This window comes from Carlito syrichta, unplaced genomic scaffold (assembly GCF_000164805.1).
Source record: "Carlito syrichta isolate Samal-C Ts95f unplaced genomic scaffold, Tarsius_syrichta-2.0.1 Scaffold307333, whole genome shotgun sequence".
Classification (NCBI taxonomy): Eukaryota; Metazoa; Chordata; class Mammalia; order Primates; family Tarsiidae; genus Carlito; species Carlito syrichta.
The window spans coordinates 55,318-76,258 of record NW_007251429.1 but is presented as its reverse complement, the minus strand read 5'-3'; the positions used below and the strand labels follow the sequence as shown (position 1 = coordinate 76,258).

At 37.8% G+C, this 20,941-nt stretch overlaps 1 protein-coding gene across 1 annotated transcript in view; it reads left to right on the top strand.

Moving 5' to 3' along the window:
* The window catches only part of CPQ (carboxypeptidase Q), a 300,673-nt gene extending 285,923 nt beyond the window's left edge, over positions 1 to 14,750 (top strand). The window contains exons 7-8 of the mRNA XM_008064423.2: positions 13,134 to 13,335; positions 14,680 to 14,750. Coding sequence (XP_008062614.1) covers positions 13,134 to 13,335; positions 14,680 to 14,750 — 273 coding nt within the window. The remainder of the gene's footprint in view (positions 1 to 13,133; positions 13,336 to 14,679) is intronic.
* Positions 14,751 to 20,941: the final 6,191 nt, after the last annotated feature.

Sequence of the window (20,941 nt, the reverse complement as noted above, 5' to 3'; positions counted from 1 at the left end):
CTCACTTGGACAGTAACTTAAATAATGGTTTCTCTACTATTAGTCACTCTTATTGGTTATAATAATGTCTCCAGAGAACAGAATAGCTTACTATATGTTCATTTGAATACATATAATAAATGTATACACTCCTCAGAACAACTCTATTAACTAGGTCTTCCCTTTGTTGAAGAGGCTATAAAGTTCAGTGAGATGAAATGGTTGCCAAGGTAATTTAGCTATTGTATGACAGAACCAGTACTGCAGCTCAGATGTCTAGGACAAACAAATTCTAATCAGTTTAATAAAAATAACACTGGGAATGATTGTCATCACCACCATTATTGCCTTACTATTAAGCCACCATTTGCACAGCTGAGATTCTTGATTATTGCTATGCCATGGACCACCTTGGCAGTCTGGTGAAATCTATGGACCTCTTCTCAGATAATATTTTTGAATGCAGAAAATAAAATGCATGTTGGACATGAATTTTATTAAAATACAGTTATCAAAAATTTTAAGCTAATTTGTGATATAGTTATATATATGGTTTTTCAAATACATTAAATAAGATCTTGAAGTATAATTTAATTATTACTATAATTTTAAAGCATTGTTGAACATAAGTGTTACAATAAGATTCTGCACATGTCTAACATAATATGAAAAATCTGTGAATTCTGTTGGTAACAGTGACAGGTTCTGCTAATACTACTGGGGTCTGTTATTTACATATATAATCAAATGTCATTCTAAATTTTAGTTAGAAATTAATGAAAGTAAAGATGTCATTTTTCTCCATTCAGGTTCACAGACCATGTCCAAGTCTATGAACCCCCAAGAGACACCAGATTAAGAACTCCTACCTTAGTATAAATTTATGAAACAACTCTTATTATCCCCATTTTACAAATGAGTAAGCTGAGGCCCAGAGTAACTGAGTATCTTGCTTAACATTTTTTATCTTATGGCTAAGATGTATATCAAATTACATTCACATCTGTATATCATCTCCTTTTACTTCCCAGTGGCAATTGCCATTGAATTGGGCATGTATCCACCCCCTAGGAGACTGAAGGTCTCCTCAGGGTTGTTACCCTAGTCACCCGCACATCCTTTAAACATCAGTGATACCCTTGATGAAGAATACAGGTATCCAAAGAGAAATTGAGAGAGAGAGGTCCAAGTGCCTGCCAAATGCTTTTATTCAGTTTGCCTTGAGGATTTCTAATGTTCAGTCTCCCCTAAGTGGTCCTCACGTGGCTTCCCAGAGTGATCATTATCTCCAGTATATTTGGTGCTATTTTCTACTATGGTATTTTCCTCTTCTCCCTTCAGGTGATTACTGCTGCTGCTTATTACTAGTCTCAGATGAGGGAAATTGTTTTTCTTCACCTCCCTTAGGTATACAGGTACCTATTTGGACTTTTTTGTTTTTGTAATTGCTACAATTCCTTAGCCTCCTTTTATCTAAACTATACCTATTAAATTATGTTAACTCTTCTCAAAGCTAAATTGCCTCATCTGTTTATTATTTTCCTTCATTTTACCTGAATACTTTTAAACTTACATTGTGTGTTAAGCAATTGTTAAAGTTCTAAGTAGTCCCAGGATGCATTTCTTAGTTACTGTAATTGATCTTACTGATTGCACATGTATTATTAGCCTCATGCTACATTCACTTTAGCATAACAAACTTTAAGATTTTGCCTTAAATTAATGTTTTAAAAATTCTATCTTGGCAGGTCAGTTATTGCTCATTCTTTCTCCTGCTAAGAGCGATGGCCATTTTATTTTAGCAAGTCTTAACATGTTGGAGGTTCCTATCTTTGGTGGTGAAATGCTGATGACCTAGGGTCCACTAGGGAATTTTTTCAGCCTGTTTTCACCTGAGAAGAAGTTGACTTTTGCCGCACAGCTTCCAAAAGAAGAGCATCTTATTATTCCATTATTGAAGGAAACTTAGAAATTTCACTTGTCTTTTGTTAATATGTGGCCATTTAAAAAATCACTGTTACACTGTATAGCCTTCTGGAAAGTATTTATTTTTAGTGTTTATAATGAATGTGGCTAAAAATTCATATATTTTTAAGAGCACTATAACAAATACAGTAAAGATTCAGCTTATAGCCTTAGTTGTCAAACCCTATACTTTGAGAAAGTTTTTTAAAGAAACAAACCTGAAAAACTGTCACCTTCTCACCCACACTAGCATCCACATTATCATAATCATTATCTTCCCCACCAACATCATCGTCCAAAATGGCATCTGTTTACATGCTTACATAGGTTCACGTGTACAAATACACACACACACACACACACACACACACACATACACACACATGTGTGCTTGAACACATAAATATTTTTAGTCATTTGCTCAGCACGTGATTACTGAGAGTCTTCTAAGGGACAGTCACTATTTTAACCTGTGCCCTCATCTTGCTTCCATTCTACTGGGTCAAGACTGATAATAAACTGGACAAATAAGCCAAATAGCATGTTAGATGAAGGTAACTGCTGAGGAGAAAAATAAGACAGGGGGCAGAGATAGGGCATGTGAAGAGGAGGCTATTTAAATTTTTGATGGAGGAGAACAAGGAAGAAATCAGGGAGGTGCTAAAATTTGAGTAAAGACTGGAAGAAGGCGAAGAAGAGAGCTACATGGCCATCTGGAGGAGGGGTTCCAGAGAAAGTGAAGAGTTGTTGCAAAGAGTGCTGTTGGGGACTGCGCTTGGCATTCAGGGGACAGGGAGCAGCCAGTGCTTGAAGTGGAGCCGTGAATGGAGAGCAGTAGGGTGTGAAGTCATTAATACAAAGGAGTCCAGATGGAATCAGGCCCCACAGGCCATTTTCTCTGAGCCAGACTGGAGCTATTGGAAGCTTTTGAGCAGAGGAGAAACAGGATCTGAATTAACTTTCTAAAATGATCACTCTGGCTGCTGGGCTGAGAATAGACTGAAGGGGGACTAGAACTGAAACAAGGCAATAATCCAGGCTAGAGGTGATGGCAGCTTGGAGCAGGAGATGGCAGTGGAGGGGGCAGTGAGCCACCAGGCTCCAGTTATATTTTATGGAAAGTGTCATCAGGATCTGATAGAGTGCGACAGGAAGAGAGGAACCCACAGGGGAAATGAGGAGAGTTAGGCAGAGCGGGTGAGGTGGGGACCAGGAGCTCAGCTTTGCGCATGTTAAGTTTGAGGACTCAGACATTCCCGTGGAGAAGTCAAGTAGGCAGCTGGGTAAAGAGTGTAGAGTTCAGGGGAGAGGTCTATAGACAGCCTTGGGCATGGAGTTTTCTCCATATAAGTGCTCCCTTTGAATGGATACTTGCCCTCTCTCAACACCCCTGTCTCCTGTCCTATGGAAGCTCAGTTTCTAAGGTTTCAACACTGTGATTATTGTTTTTGCTTTCCTGGGAATATAGCCCCCTGAAGAGCCCTGCCCCTTCATCTGAAGATCCCCTGGTCCCCAGGGTCAGGATTCTCCACAGATCTACTTGATCCCGTCCTCATGAACCTTACTGGAATCACTATCCCTGAGCAGTTCTCTTCCTACTCCTAATGTCTCAATCGCTCTTCTGCCCAGGGTCATTGCTTCCACCTGTTCCTAGAGTCATTGGATGCACCACATTTCTATATTAACAAGTCAGAAGACCTAGTTGAGTAGGGATGACTTTGTGGCTAACTTGTTCAGCCTTTCTTGAGATTCAGTTCAGTATTTTACAGATACCATGAGGCTTCCTTAATCATAAAATCAGATGAATAATAACCCTTGCCTCCAGACTTTTTTCTCGCCAAAATAATTTCTTCCCTTTTTTGGTGGAGAATTCTAGGAATTCAACTAAGTACTTAGGGATTTCAGAAAGTTCAGAGAATAGTTTTAGTTTTGTTCATAAATGTGCTTCTGAATAACATTCATTGTCTACAGCCATACCACCTGAATGGGCCCAATCTCATCTGATCTCAGAAAAACATTTATTGTGGATACAAAGGAGAAAAATAAGTCAGAATAAGAGAGTTAGGGCATTCTGTAGAGAGTATAGGGGGAGGCCTTATTTTTCAAAAGGTGGTGAGGAAGACTTCCCTAAGAAGAGGACATTTTGGCAGATTCAAACCTCACCTGCTTGCTTTCAGGGCGAGTGAAGTGGGAATCACGAGCTCAGAAGGAAGGAAACAAGCAAGAGACATCCAATGGAAGAGTATAAAAGCCTGAGGAATTAGCAAGTGCAAATGGTCCAAGACAAAAAGTATTGTTGAGTAGCTGAAGTTGGTTGGACCAGTGAAAGTGAGGTGGAGACTAGCAGGAAGTGAGTTCAGAGAAACTATGGAAGGCAAGGACCTTCACATAAGGCCTTACAGGTGGATAGAGGCTTTGCTTTTTAGCCCAGTTCAAGTGGAAGCCATGTGAAGGGATTGAGAAAAACAATGACATTGTCGGGCTTAATTTTTTTTTCAACAGGATTATTCTGACTTTTGTATAGAGAATAGGCTGAAGGATGGTAAATGTTGAAATAGGGAGAAGCTATTGCAATACTCCAGATGAGGGATGGTGGTGGCCTGGATCAGGTGAGAATAGTGGAGTTCATGAGAAGTCGTTGGACAGTAGGTCTATGTTGAAAATCGAGCCAGAAGGATTTGTTGCTAGATTGCATTTGGGGTGTAAAAGCAAGAGAGGTGTCAAGAATGACTGTCAACATTTTTAGGCTAGTGGTTAGAAGGATGTTTTTGCTGTTTACTGAGTTGGACCCATCTCAGAAAAGGGAGACAAGAAGATCATAGGAGGAAGAAGGCAATGTGATGACAGGGGCAGGTTGATACAAGTCAATGTGGTGGGAAACCATGAGCCAAGGAATGAAGGCCACTTCTGAAAGCCGAAAAAGACAAGAATACAAATTCTTCCCTCGAGCCTTCTAAAAGGACCATCCCTGCCAACACCCTAATTTTAGTTCTGTGAGACTTATTTCAGACTTATGACCTCCAGAATTGTAAGAGAACAATTTGGGTTGTTATAAGTCAATGAATTTGTGGTAATCTGTTACAGCAGTAACAAGAAATGAGTACGTGATTAAACATCTAAGTGAAGATGCTGAGTAGCTATTGGATATGAGTCTGAAATTCAAGAGAGGCATAAATTTGGGAGTCATCACTATATAAATTTATTTAAAACCATAATCCTAGATAAGAACACCAACCGAGTGTGAAAGAGAAAAGATGAGACCTTTAGACTGTTTCAGCCTCTTTAATGTCTAGAGATTGAGGAGATAAGAAAACCAGCCAAGAAAAAGGACAAGCATCCAGGTAGGAAGAGAGCCAAGAGTTTGAAGTCCCAGAAACCAAGGAAGGCAAGCATTTCCATAAGGGAACAAGTGTCAAGTGCAGCTCTGTCAAAGACTTGTTATTTAGCGCTCACCAGTGATCTCCACCTTAAACTTTTGCTAATTTGAGAGTGAGATACTCTATAGAACATGCTTATATCTATTATTTTAGAGATTTCCTAAATTCTAGTCCTCTCTTGGAAAGCTCCATATCTGAACAACATTATTTGGATGCTCAGAACAGTATCATTCATTTGACAAGTATTTTCAAATGCCTATTGGCTAGATCCTGTGAATAGTCTGATGAACTACCAGTATCCTGTTCTTAAGAGAGAACTTTCAATCTAGGAGCTTTGCTCAGGTCAGTTATCACTACTATCAAGCTTTTTCCAATAGTTTCTTTCTCTTCTTTGCACATATCCATAGATCTCATTGCATTTTTTTATTTTTTACTTTGTTTTATTTTTAAAATGTGGGGTACAATTTAGGGTTAGGTATACAGATGTTCATTATGCAGGTACCCTTGTTTCATCACATCTAATGTAACAACCAATTATTGTCTGTGCTGGTAAACTCTGCCCTCCCATAGGAAATCAGTCCTATCTTAGTCATCTTTGTACTAAACTTCCTTCGAAGTAGGTGGGAAATATTACTTATTAAAAACAGGAAATGTTGCAAGAGAAAGGAGGCGCTATTAATGAACACCAAAACAAGGGATGCAAACTGAGCTGCCCAGGGCAAACTGAGGTGTATGGTCACCTCATTTTTTTGGTTTCTCTCTCAATAACTGTTGACTGAATACATTTTGCTCCCTGAAGAAACACCTTTACTGAAATATGACTTAATAGCTTGCTTTTTGTCTTAATTGAGGATCAATATGTAGGAAATAGTGTTAGAAAAATTAAGTGTTTCTGCATCTTTTGTGAAACTGTTATTGGAGACTTTGTTCATTATTTCGTTCGGTGTCCTTCATATAAAGAACTGCATAAATATTCATCTTAGAATTGGATGCTAGAGAAAATGTTGCTTTTTTTTTTCAAGGAACTGGTGATATGCTTTCTTTTTCTAGATAATGAGAGCTTAGTAATACATCAATCTTCTGTCTTATACTGGCAGCTATGAGCTAGAGCTAAATTATATCCTCATGTTGCAGCTAGGGTTATGCCAAAATTTTCACAGTTGTGACTTTTCTTTATCCTTAAACATTGAGCACCTACTATGTGCTGAGCTCTATTATTTGAGCTGGAGATACAGCAGAGATCTACACAGATTTAGCTCCTGCCTTCATGGCATTCTCTTGGTTCCTGTGCGTTTACCTACCTTTTCTAATGGCATTAAGGTTGTTTCTTGTAGGAAGCCTTGAATTTTTATAGAAATAAGGCAGACATAAAAAACAAATTGAATAAAATACAATGGGCCAGCATTTTAGATAGGAGTATAGTGTGTTAGTCATGGAAGGCTTGGAAAGAAGTAGGGCATGAAGTCACTTGAACAGACCATGAGGCCTGAAGCTCACAGTTGGGTATTTTTGTTTTTCATAAGCCTTCAAACCCACCACTGTGCTTCTGAGAAAGAAGAAGGAAAGGTATGCTTAAGAAAACACAATTACTTCTGAAACTGAGTCTAGCATCTTTACTAAGATTAGCAAAATGGGCTTGATCAAATAAAGCATATGGGGGTATTGACATAATCCAGAAATGTTGTAAGTGCTCATCTGTAGGCTATAGAGAAAGAAAAATTCATGAGTTGGGTTTTAATATGGTATGCCCTAGGATTGAGTAAATATTTGGGTTCTAGAGTCTTTTTATTTTTTTTTTCAGGTCAAGGAAACAATGATCTTTTAAAAAGAAATAACCTGCCTACTTACAGGAAGATAAGTTCAGTTGTCAGTTATAGCCTTAGGAAGGGACTTAAGCTGCTGTAGTCTTCCCAACCAAGAGAAGGGCATGAGAGTTCAACCAGAAAGCATTGTCTTGGCTGCCACAATAGTATCATCAAAAACAAGAAACATATCTTTATGCTTATTAAGAATGCCACAGAATTAAAGGAAGAAGGTCAAGTGATGGAAGAATTCTTAATTTAGGCCATTTAGTTTTTACTTTTTAAAATGGGGAAGGTTGGGAGTGTGGTGGGTCTAAGAGGGGAGACCAACAGGGACATAATCTGGGAGGAGGGGACTGAGGGGAGTAGACAGTGGAAAAGGCAGAGAAGGCTGTGCAACTGCATACTGAAATGAATATGAAACCAGTAACTCGAAACACTTGACCAATGCAGAGTATTAAAGGAATCAAAATATAATTGTGAGTTCTTGAACCCCACTGCATCTATCATTATTATATTTCTTCAACATGAAGGAATAAAATTAGAAACTGAGATAGATATTCATTTACTATATAAGCCTTTTAAAAGTCTGTCTACCAAATGCCCCGGATATTACATTCTTTTTTTATTCCCCCAAAAGCTTATTTGCTGTATAATATAAATAAAGTACTTTTTTATCCAATGTTTATGTCATATTTTTAGCCTTCTGACTTACTATTGTTGCCATAGTGACATTTATAAGAGGGATCATGTGTTTTCAGTAAGTTTAAAGGCTATCCAAGGGCCTTGACTAGCACAAAAGGAGAATTCACTAAGGTCTAGAGTGCTTCGAATGACATTGTAAAAATCAAATTGCTTAAAAAAGTAGCTTTGTCTCACAGCAGAATGCACACACACAGAATGATAGACACATTCTGTGTGTTTGTCACACACAACGATAGGTCTAGAAAGGGCTCTCCAGAAACGATTCATTCTGTTCCCATTTTCAGGCACAATGGTGTCTAAGCACAGTAGGTGTCTGCAATTTTAGTATTCATGTAACTTACCCAAGACTGCCCATTTCACCAAGCTGAAACCAGTTTAGTTGTCAAATAAAAATAACTTGTAGCACTTCACCTTGTCATCATCTCTTTCCTGGTTCTCCCTTGGGTACCCAAAGCTATTCAAAACTGAATGCTGGAAACCATCAGAAATAAAAGTCTGAATTTAAAGATCGATCTGACTGGAAATTCAAGCTTATTTTTGACTTTGCACAACAGAGAGAAGCCTCTTTATCTATCATCCAATCATGTCAGTTGTTTGAGGTAAAGCACCACCCCCTTCACCACTAGAAACAGGGAATTCCAGAAGCTGGAAAAGAGGATTGCAGCAATTCAGCACACACATCGGAAGATGATTTGCTTTTGAGAACTTGTTTTGAGCCTACCACCTGGCCAAACAGCATCACCACCATTATCTGTAAAATCTGAACATTTACTTGGACAAGAAGGTACAGAGACTGATTGCCCTGTATCAGTGTGGAATTTACTTCTTTGAAGAATGAATTGAGGAGGCTACTCGATTAGTTAAAATAATTAGGAGTCTCTCTTTTTGCTTGATTTTGGGATTTCAATGTCACTTTAAGTCAAAATCAAAGACACATTGAGAAACATGAGAAAACAAGCCTATTTTTGCATGGTTTTCTCATAGGTTATTCTCTCTAGGTAATAAGAAAACAAAAAGTTTTTGAACAAAGGAGAAGCCAAATTTGGAGGAGAAGAGATATTATTGAACATGAGTCTATATTTCTGAAGAAGAATTGCCTAGAATTATATATATATATGCAAGGAACACAAACATCATCCTTGTGCTTATATTAGGAAGTATTTTAAAACATGCGATGTATATTTTAAACACTTTTCTTCTTTTGAATCTTGCCTTGCACACAAAGAATGCTAATGATTACCAAACGGTTCTTTGGCAGAGTAACCTGACCCTTAAAAAAAGAGAGAAGAGCTGTTATAGGATGTGATTTTAACACAAGACAAAGCTATAAATCTTCAACCCTAAGAAGAATTTTAACTAATGTGATGATACCAACCTAGGGGGTTACCCGGGAACATGCTTTTTCCATTGTATTATGTACATTACATAGTAATGAATGACAGTTTCCATGACTCCTAGTAAAGAGAAGTTTCTCTTTATTAAGAGAACAAAGTAGGGGATTTACAGGTAATATCCGGGCTTATCATTGAGCTGTTCAGACTCCTCATCCATGCCTCAGCTTGTCTTATGAGTGTCGGTTATCTCAGCAACAAGGCATTCTATCTCCAAAAGAAGGTTTCCTCCTACACCCTGTAAACAAGACGATGAACATCTTGTTCTGTGTGCTAAAATGGGTTGAGTGAAATGAGCATGGCTCTGCTCTTTCACTAGCTATAATCAGTTTTTCAAATCTGCACTATGTCCCCACACATGGCTTATACAGAACAGGGATGTTTGTGATGACGCATTCCTGAGAAGCAGCAGTTCTAACAGCTCAGTGACCCAGCTATTCCTTCCAGTTTCTTTCTGCTGTGACATTGCCCTAACTCCTTACCCATATGCTAACAATTAGATAATGACTCCATAAATGTGGAGAAAAAACAGTGTCATAGACGGTGGGTGGTTTGTTTTCTTAGTTCATTATTGAAAACATATGGAGATGTTTATATATAAATAGAAAACAATAGAATGTAGCCATCATGTAAGCAGCAGATAAAAAAAAAATTCTATATGAATTGAAATCAAACATTTCTTTACCTATGCCAGAATTCTGGTTTACTGATATCTGCACATCCTGTCTTATTTGGCTTGAAAAGAAGTTTTCTGTTTTAGGCTTTTTATTTCTAATTGGAAGGAAATTGTGGCTCAAGAGTTTTTGCTTTTATTTTATTCCCTTCTTTGCTTAAATTAATTATTAGTAGGAACAATAAATTCTGTAATATAATCATGACTTTAAAAAAAAATCTGTACACTTGTTTAACTGCTGTCTCCATATTTCTGAATTTGAAATGGGGCCTTGTGGCCTGACATAAGTGACTTTAAGGAGACATGGCAGTAGAGAGGTTGAGAACACATGCTTGGAGAGGCTGAAGCCTGGGTTTGAATTCTGGCTGCACCACAATACTAGCTAAGTAAACTTGGGAAAGTGAGGCAACCCAACTAAACCTCAGTTACTTCATCTGTGAAATGAGATTTACAATAGCACTTATAGAATGATTATGAGTGTTACGTGGGGGTGAGCTGTAAAGCATTTCATACAGCATCTAGCTTATAGGAAACATCACAAAAATGTTCCCCATCATCATTATAATCAGCTAACAGAAGGGTATATATTGGGAGCATCTTCGAAAATCTGAGCAGTATTGATGGCCAGTACTAAGAACAGTAACAATAATGCTGCCGTTTATCAAGTGCTGATTATGTGCTAGGCTTTGCAATGCACTGTTTCTTACAACTCCATCAGCTGGGTACCATTATCATCCCCATTTCATAGAGGAAGAAACTGAGAGCTTCCATGGACTGCCCAGAGTCACACAGCTAAAGATTGGTTAATATGAGGATCAGACCCAGTCTGGATAATTTTAAAGCCCTTACTCGTTCTCTCTCTGCTAAAATGACTACTACATATATAACCGATGGCACCTTGAAATCTCCTTGATTTACATTATTCTCCATGTTCCTGTCAACATCCTGTGACATTGCACAGTGGCATTCACAAACTGTCCCCTGTCCCTAGGACATCTGTTTATTTGCAGCTAAAGAGGGCCAGGAAGCATTTAAGGACATGTTGCTAGAAGTGCTGGGCGTTCAAGTCACACGGGCACTTTCACTTTAGTCTACAGGCCATTTCTTTAGAGGTGCTTGAAGCTCCATCTACACAAGCTCATTATTCAAGCTTTTGTCCAAACCCACAGGTAGAGAAGCCAAAGGTCAAGGTGACATGACTTGGGGACAGAGAGGACATCGACCCCCCCTCGGTAGCCCAGTGTGTCAGTTGATGAGTCAGGAATACAGCAGAGTGTCCTAGGCTCTGTCCACCTCACCACGCTGCTCATTGGTGTTGGGTCTGACAGCCAAACTACTAACCAGGTCTATTTTTAGCCCAAATAGTTCATAACTAGGAACACTTACCTGATTTTCATGTTGGATGAATAGAATCTAACTGCAATATGGGAACCTTCACATATAAGATTGCCCAATTCTGTTTGCATTTGCAAGCTATACTGTAATTTTCTTTTCTCTTTTTTGCAGGGGAGAAAGTGAGTTTGGGGTGGTGAGATATGGCAGGGCATACAATGGAAGAGGGTTAGGATTGCCAAATTATGTGTCAACCTGCTGACCTAGCATCAGTGTACTAGCTAAACAAATCCTGTATGTAAGGCACTAATGCAAATAATTTGCATATTATTTACTCTAATGATGTTACCATAGTGCAATAGCCACAGCTGAAATCTGAGGTAGCACTTTTTATAATAAATGCCTTGGGTCTTTTGCTGAAAATCACCGTGAAGACAGAAATCCCTTAGACGTGAGAGTGGAAATAGGAGCAGACTTCTGCTGTGTTAACTTTCTCTTCATTAACAACAACTAAAGTGTTAGTGTCCCAGGGCTCCATGTTCAGGCCTATAAATGCTGGCAACATCCTCCTTTAGAACCAGTCACTGCTCTTGCCTTTAGTCATCACAGTAGGCTTCCATGGCTGATAGGAAATCATTGTAAAACTGAATCTGTCTGGAAAAAAAATACTCATGAAATCCCCTAATTGTCACACAAGTGAAAAATCATCCTGATGCAGAACAGTCATCGCTTTCCACTCCAGTGTCATGCTAGTGATGCTGCTTGGAGTTTTGGAAAGCAAAATGTTTCAGAGTCAGCGCTACCATTTGCTACCTGCATGACTTAGAGCAAATCAGTTGACCTCTCAGATCCTTTCCTACAATAAATCTGCTTCGTCTATTTTATGGGTTGCCAAAGAACAACAAAGGAGACCTCAGATGTGAAATCTCTCTGGAAGCACCCTACAAATGTTATCATTGATTTTTACTAAGTGAATAATAAGGAATAAATAGCAGTGCTGTCCAAGGATAGCTGGGAATAACTCAACTGTGGTGGAGGTTGGTCAATCTTGAAGAAGAAGATGGTTCCTGGGAAAAAGATGGTCTGACCAGTTTGAAGGGCCTTAAGCTTGCAAGTCTTGCAACTGGGTAGCAATTTAACTGTGCAACCTGTCGAGAGCCTATTATATTTTAAGCTCTTGCAGTGACGATATTGGCAGCATTAAATCTCTGTGTGGCATTCTTACTATACTTTATTTGCAAAGAGTTTATAAACTAACAGCCTTTCAGAGTTGCCTGGGATTTGAGTGTTGTGGTTTTACACCAGGGAGAGCAGTGTTTCATGTCTTGTTCTATTACCTCCCTCCCTGGGGATTCCACAGATGGAACAACAACAAAATCAGAAACCCAAGACAAACCTGTCAGTTTGATGCCTTCAAGCTCTGGCAGAACTCACAATTAAAATTAGGTAGAATATCTGTTTAGAGGGAAGAGGTGCCAAGACATAAGTTCAGAGCATACTTTCTATTATTGAAGCATGGCCAACACTAGCTGGAGTTCCCTGCCACACAAGAGGAATCTGGAACATGGTAGACACTTCAGAAAATTGGTTGAAAGAACATTATTGTTAGTAGAAATAATAATAATTTAACAACTTTAACGTGGGGCTTGATATTTCCCTTCATCATATTTTTTCCCTTCATCATCTTTCCAAGTCAACTCAAGAGTTTGGCAAATCCCAGAATGAGTAATTGCACATCTTAGAATGGTTAGGTAATGTGCAGGCCAGACCTAAGTCAGGCAGAGTACCATGTATATTTGAGACAAACGTGAGGAGCTCAAGTATTTGGTTATTGTTGTTGTTTGATAGTTCCCAAGGAGAAAACACAGAAACAACAGATATGAAGCAAATGCTTTTCTCTTTTGTTTAGGCAAATGTTTCTAACTACAGTCTGGTGATGGAGTCTGACTCAGGGACCTTCTTACCCACTGGACTTCAGTTCACTGGCAGTGACAAGGCCAGGGCCATCATGGAAGAGGTCATGAAGCTCCTGCAGCCTCTCAATATCACTCAGCTCTTGAGCAATGGAGAAGGGACAGACATTAACTTTTGGATCCAAGCTGGAGTGCCTGGTAAGACCAAAAGAAGTTGTGTTGTTCCTCATATACTGCTCCCAATTTAAAAGAAATGTCTATGTTCTAGTAGGGCACAATGGATACTGGTAGACCAATTAATGCATGAAAACCTTAAGAGTTTGTCTATGAGGTATAGTCCAATGATTTCCAAAATTGGGATAATAGAACTCACCTAGCATTTGTTTACCCATCTCTCTCTCTCTCTCTAAATGATAAGCTCCTCATGCCTAGAGATTCTGATTTAGTGATTCTGGAATTGGGTCCACCAATCTGTTATATTCTTTTGTTTTTTAGAGAAGTATCTATTTGAAAAATAGAGTAGAAGGCATATATTACTACTAACATCCTCATAGTTCTAGTGTTGTACTAAGAAAACTTCACTGGTCCAAATAATTCCCTCTGCAAATACTGTGGTATCTGGAATTTTGCCATTAGTAATTCATTCTTTGAGGGTGGGGTACTTCTTGCTAATCATGTCTTTCCTTAATGCAAAGACTCCTGTTAAGAGGTTGAACAGAAACTAATTTACCCACAGCAGTGATTTATCATGTGAATATCCTGAAGAGAAGTCCTAAGTCCCTGGGATAAGGGATGAAATTATGGCATGGGAGTAGATTGGGGGAGGTTACAGGAATAGAAGCTGGAACAGTCTTAAGGAAAACAAACTTATACTACTTCACAAAGTTGCCTAAGACTGGTCATGGAAAAAGATGATTGGTTTTAAGTGTTTGTGACCCAAGGTTGGTCCCTCAACACCATTATATCCATAATAAAAAATATTGTCAAAGGCTCCATCTGTAAATTGTAAATTCTGTAAATTCCTTAGTGTATTATACAAATGAGAAGCCCAGCCTTTGAACAGTTTTAAAATAACTGTTTCCAGATCTATTTCTGTGGCTACAAACATTTCATAGGTACAAAAACAATGTCTCTAGACCCACTACTCTCCAGCTTCTTTTTTTCAGCCTGCAAAGCATATTACATAGATTTAAGATTCTTAAAAATCTTATTGTTGAGATATTATAGAGTTAAGGCATATTTTAGATTTGAAGGTTTTTAAAAGATCTTTCATATCTAAAAATAGAAGGAGTTTTTCTTTATTCTAATGCAAAGACTCTGATTCCATTTGTTCTGTGTATATTTTAGCCATATTTTGAAATTCTCTCAAAGCAACATTTCTATTTACAGTGTTGTACATCCCCTGGAAAGATCCAAGACTCTCTTTATATTTGTCATTGATAAACATGATCTGAGTACTGGGGAGAAAGTTTGCTCTTTACGTTGTATAGAATCATTTGTCTGAAATTTTAGATTTTTCCTGAACTTCCCAATTTTCAATAGGAGCTTTTGAAAAACTAAGAAACCCTAAGTTAGATGCTGGTGGTAGCTATGAGGAAAAGACTGATACTTAAGGTATGAATTTGAGTGGAGACTAGGGGTGCTCAAGGGAGAGATGAGAAAGAGCTGACACCTAAAACAAATAGGGACAAAAAGATGTACCTCTCCCCCCAGGCATTTCTTGCTTTGTTGTATTTGATCATTAAGACTAGGCTCTAGCTTTACATGTACATGTTCCATAAGAATGGTTCTGTTTGGAATGAACAAGTTGACTTGACCGTCTTTACCTGGGGTGAAGAGGCCTTTTCCCTCTTCGCCATACTGAGATAAAGTCAGGTTTGATTTCTACCTAGTGGAGTGGAAAAATTGAGCCCCTTATTGTTGCCTAAGAATTAATAAGCATTCCAATGTATAGTCCTCCTGCAATTTATGAAGTACTCTGTTAGTCTTTTTGCAGTTTACTGTTTTATCCATACAACCATCCTACGAAGGAGATAAGATTACCCCTTTCTTTGCAGATTCAGAAGGGTTAAAATGGCTGGCCTGAGACTATACTGTTCTCAGGGTAGAAGTCACCCTGAGAACAGACCATTTGGGCTTCAAGGCTGGTGGCCTTTTTCCCACAATATGCAACATCACAGGGAAGTCTGGAATGCTGAGATGGTCTTCCAAATCCCTGGCAGTGTCTAAAATGTTTATCTTACTCAGCTCTTGCTTATGCAAAGGATTTCAGTTCATTCCTGCTCCAGAATAATTTGCCCCTGTGGGAGAAAAAAGTTTGTTATTGTAAATAACTACTTACTTCTTCTCACATTCTTTGTTCTACTCCCCTCTTTACCTCTGTATCAGAAAGGTTTACTTAAAGTCAGCAGTTCATTTAGACTACTATGACTGTTTCCTGGAATTCTTTTTTATTTCCTTTAAAGGATTAAAAGACAGGATCAAATTATTGTTGTCTTCCCATTATTACTTTTGAGCTATCTTTTGATATTTCAAATTTAGGTTTTTCCTAGAAGAAACAATGGAACTGCTTATATTTTGTTTTGTTTCTTTTTTTCTTTTATTTTTATGAGACAAGGGTCTCACTGTGTTGCTTAGGCTGGTCCCAAACTCCTGGGCTCAAGAGATCCTTTTCCTTAGCCTCCCTAGCAGCTGGGATTACAAGCACATGCAGCTATGCCTGGCTGGAACTGTTTGTCATATAACTCTTGTCACCTATTGAAAACTTCAGAAGCAGGAACTTTAGAAAAAAATGAAGAACCGAAATTGATCTGAATTAGAAAATAAAAATATACTGATTGTGTACTCTACAGTCTTGAAGATCTAGCAAATCATAGTAACTTAAAACTAATAACAAGTTATGATTTAAATAACTGATCACCTAACTTTTAAAAAACTGAAAAATAATATTTCCAAACTCCATCCATTCATTTTTCTTTCTCTTTTTCTTTCCTTTCTTCCATTGATCCATTAAACATTCACTGAGTCCCTACCATGTTCTAGGCCAATAAAATTTCTATAATCTGAGATGACTATATGATAATTGGGCCAATTTTTTAGTATTCATGTGTACTGAATACTGAAATACTAATTATAGGAGCACAGGTAGAATTAAAATTCATCATTATTTTTATTAATTATTGAAGACAAATAGATCAATTTATAAAATACTTACCTTTGGGAGAGGAGAGATGATGTCCTTCATCCTGATATCCATAATGGACAGGGAAAATACCAACATAAATATAAGGCATTGAGGGGAAAATATTTTTTGTAATTACATTTTGGATGTACTTTCCACCTAAACTCTCTGTTCTAGATCTTCATACCCCATTCTCCTTCCATTTCTACCTCCTTTCATACTCCTATTCTTCCCCTCCCAATTCTAGATGTTCTTTAAGTCTCACTCTGTATTCATTATCGCTCATGAATCCTTCTTTAGTCAGTGGTGCTCTATTGCATTTCTAAACTTCTGAATTACTTCTAATGTTTATCCCACAGTCTGGCGCTTGATTATGCACTATGACCTTGTTCTTGGATTATTAGGAGTCTATGTGCATCTTGTCTACCAAGAACCATAACCTGAAAAGTAGATTTTGCCAACAGCAGACACTATAGATTTAAAATTTGTAAAAGCTTATTCTTGAGCTATTGTCGATCAGTTCTTTGAGATTAAGGTCAATGATTTCTACTTCTTTGCCTTTTCTGTAGCTCTTAGTTTATTTCAGGGAAGCACTTAAATTCTTGTAAATCTGACTTGAAAAAGAAATAAACATTGAAATAATTGTTTTTTCAACAAGCTTTTGGACCTCTCACATTAAGAATATGGAAAAAATAACGCATGCTTAAAAAGTATTAAAAATATTGGGAGAATGATATAAAGTAGGAAAACTAGAATGATAAGGGTTATTTCTCTCCCTGGAGCAAAGACTAAGAGAAGATATGTCTTCTAACACTTTAATGATTCTCACACATAAAATGGTGAACAGTCACTCCCTGAAAACTTTGAAGACAATGCAATAAATGACTGAAAGCGAACTAAGAGGGATTTAGGTTAGTCTCTATTCACTCCAGATAGTGGAGAGACTTTAAATCTTAACATTCTGCCTGATTCTCCAATTATGAGCTCCAAGTTAGAATAAAAGAAGTTTGTTTTTTTGTTCTGAATACATCATAAACAAGGTTCTTAGATGTCCCTAAATGCAACCTTATTGAATATCTTCTTTCTTTAGAAACTATTCCATAAAATACGCTTTAATGAAAAAAAAAATTAGATATCCTCTTGCTGTACCTGAGGGAGTGAGCCCACTACTATTCTATATCTGCCAAGGAGAGTTTTTTAGCCTCTGCTTCTGAATGTGAGATTCAACTTTTTTCTTGATATTACTGTCTTTTGGTAGACAGTGTGTTGGAAAGAGTTAGAGGCCTTGTGTGGGTGTTCTGGCTTTACAACTCTAACTACATGTGCAAATGATGTAAGTTTTCTAAGCCTCACTCATGTATTACTAAGCATCCTTCTTAACCAACTATTGTGTGGCACTGTGGAATCAGTAGTAAAAAAAAAAGTCACAATCCATACCCATACAGACTAGTGAATGAGACTTAGTTATTTAATTTGCAAAATGAGTGTGATAACCTGCAAATCATCATTTCTACCAAGCATCCACATGTGTTATTTTTCTTCTCTGTCCCCTATTTCATTGACTGGCACCAAGATCCAGAAACCTTAGAGTAATTCAGGACATAAAACCAAATGGTTTCCAAGTCTTGTTTATTCCTAATTCCTCCTATTTCTTCCTTTTTTTAGTTTTTATTTTAAATATGTGGGTAAATGGTGCTGGGAAAACTGACTGACCACATGCAGAAGATTGAAACAAGACCTCTACCTATCACCATACACAAAAATCAACACTAAATGGATCAAAGACCTAAACATAAAACCTCAAACTATAAATACCTTAGAAAATGCAGAAGACACCCTTATAGAAATTGGAACTGGCAACCAATTCCTGATCAAAATTTCAAATGCCCATGCCATAAGAGATAAGATAGACAAGTGAAACCTCATCAAATGGAAAAGATTCTGCAAAGTAAAAGAAACCATCAAGAGAGCGAGGAGACAGCCCACAGAATGGGAAAAAATATTTGTCAACTATATATCTGACACAGGCCTAACATCTAGGATCTACAAGGAACTCAAACATGCCAAAAAGAAAAAAACTAACAGCCTTATTAAAAAGTGGGCAACAAATAAACACAATCAGAAACACAAAAGAGGAAGTCATATCTGACCCTGAAAAAATACAAAAGATCATTAGATTCTACTATGTACACTTGTGTGGAAACAAACTTGAAAACCTTAAGGAAATGGAGGACTTCCTGACATCACACAACCTGCCTAGGTTGAAACAAGAAGAAATTGAGACCCTAAATAGACCAATAACAATCAAGGAAATTGACTACGTAATAAGAAAACTACCTACAAAAAAAAACCCTGGACCAGATGGCTTTCCAGCAGAATTCTATAAGACATTCAAGGAGGAGCTGATACCAATCCTACTGAAAGTATTCCAGGCGATTGAGAAAGACGGAACTCTCCCCAAATCATTTTATGAGGCTAACATCACATTGATACCCAAGCCAGTTAAAGACCCAACAAACAAAGAGAACTACAGGCCAATATCTTTGATGAACATAGATGCTAAAATTCTCAACAAGATCCTAGCAAACTGGATTCAACAACACATCTCAAAAATCATCCATCATGACCAAGTAGGCTTCATCCCAGGAACGCAAGACTGGTTCAACATTCACAAGACAATAAATGTAATTAAATACATCAACAGACATCAGAACAAAAACTACATGATTATATCATTAGATGCAGAAAAAGCTTTTGATAAAATCCAGCACCCCTTCTTGATCAAAAACCCTTGAACATCTAGGCATACATGGAACATACCTCAAAATAGTAAAAGCCATCTATGAAAAATCTACAGCTAGCATACTCCTAAACAGACAAAAATTGGAACCATTTCCTCTGAAAACTGGAACAAGACAAGGATGCCTACTCTCTCCCCTCCTGTTCAATATAGTATTAGAAGTCCTGGCTAGAGCAATCAGAGAAGAGAAGGCAATCAGGGGTATCCAAATAGGAAAAGTGGAAGTCAAGTTATCTCTCTTTGCAGATGACATGATCGTGTACCTTGAAAACCCAAGAGAATCTGTCAAAAGCCTCCTTGCATGGATAAAGGACTTTGGCAAAGTCTCAGGGTATAAAATAAACGTGCAAAAGACAATTACATTTATTTACACCAATAACAAACAAATAAACCCAAATAAAAAGCACAATCTCATTCACAATAGCCACACACACAAAAAGGAAATACCTACTAGGAATGTGAAAGACCTTTATAATGAAAACTACAAAACACTGCTCAAAGAAATCAAAGACGACACAAACAAGTGGGAAAATATCCCATGCTCATGGATTGGAAGAATCAACATTGTGAAGATGACCATCTTACTTAAGGCAATCTACAGATTTAATGGAATACCCATCAAATTACTAGCAACATTCTTCTCAGAGCTAGAAAAAACAATACAGGAATTCATATGGAAACACAAATGAACAAGAATAGCCTGAGCAATCCTCAGCAAAAAAAAAAAAAAAAAAGCAGGTGGTATCACATTACCAAACTTCAAACTTTACTATAAAGCTACAATAATCAAAACAGCTTGGTATTGGTACAGGAACAGGCATATAGACCAATGGAATAGAATTGAGATTCCAGAAGCAAAACCTCAATTTCTCAACCTACTCATCTTCAACAAAGCCTCCGCCACCTACCACTGGGGAGAGGAGAACCTATTCAGTAAATGGTTCTGGGAAAACTGGCTGACCACATGCAGAAGACTCAAACAAGACCTGTATCTATCCCCATACACAAAATTTAACTCTAAATGAATTAGAGACCTAAATGTAAAACCTCAAACCATAAGAACTTTAGAAAATGCAGGACACACCCTTATGGAAATTGGAACTGGCATCCAGTTCCTGAACAAAACCCAAAACGCATGGGCCATAAGAGATAAGATAGACAAATGGGACCTCATTAAACTGACAAGCTTCTGCAAAGCCAAAGAAACCATCAAGAGACTAGGAAGACAACCCACAGACTGGGAAAAAGTATTTGCCAACTCCATGTCTGACAAAGGCCTAACATCTTGGATCTATAAGGAACTCAAACATGCTGAAAAGAAAAAAACAAGCAACCTCATTACAAAGTGGTCAAAAGATATGAACAGACACTTCACAAAAGAAGACATATGAGTGGCCAAGAGACACATGAAGAAATGTTCAACCTCACTAATCATCAAGGAGATGCAAATTAAAACTACACTGGGATACCACCTAATTCCAGCCAGAATGGCCATTATTAATAACTCAAAACATAACAGATGCTGGAGAGGATGTGGTGAAAAGGGAATACTTATACACTGTTGGTGGGAGTGTAAACGAGTGCAACCTCTGTGGAAAGCAGGGTGGCAATTCCTAAAAACTCTGAATATCGATCTCCCATATGACCCTGCAATCTCCCTACTGGGAATATACCCTGAAGCACTCAAATCACTCTATAAAAAAGATACCTGCACACGTATGTTTATCGCAGCATTGTTCACAATAGCAAGAACCTGGAACCAACCATGCTGTCCATCCAAAGAGGACTGGATTTAAAAAATGTGGTACATATACACTGGAATA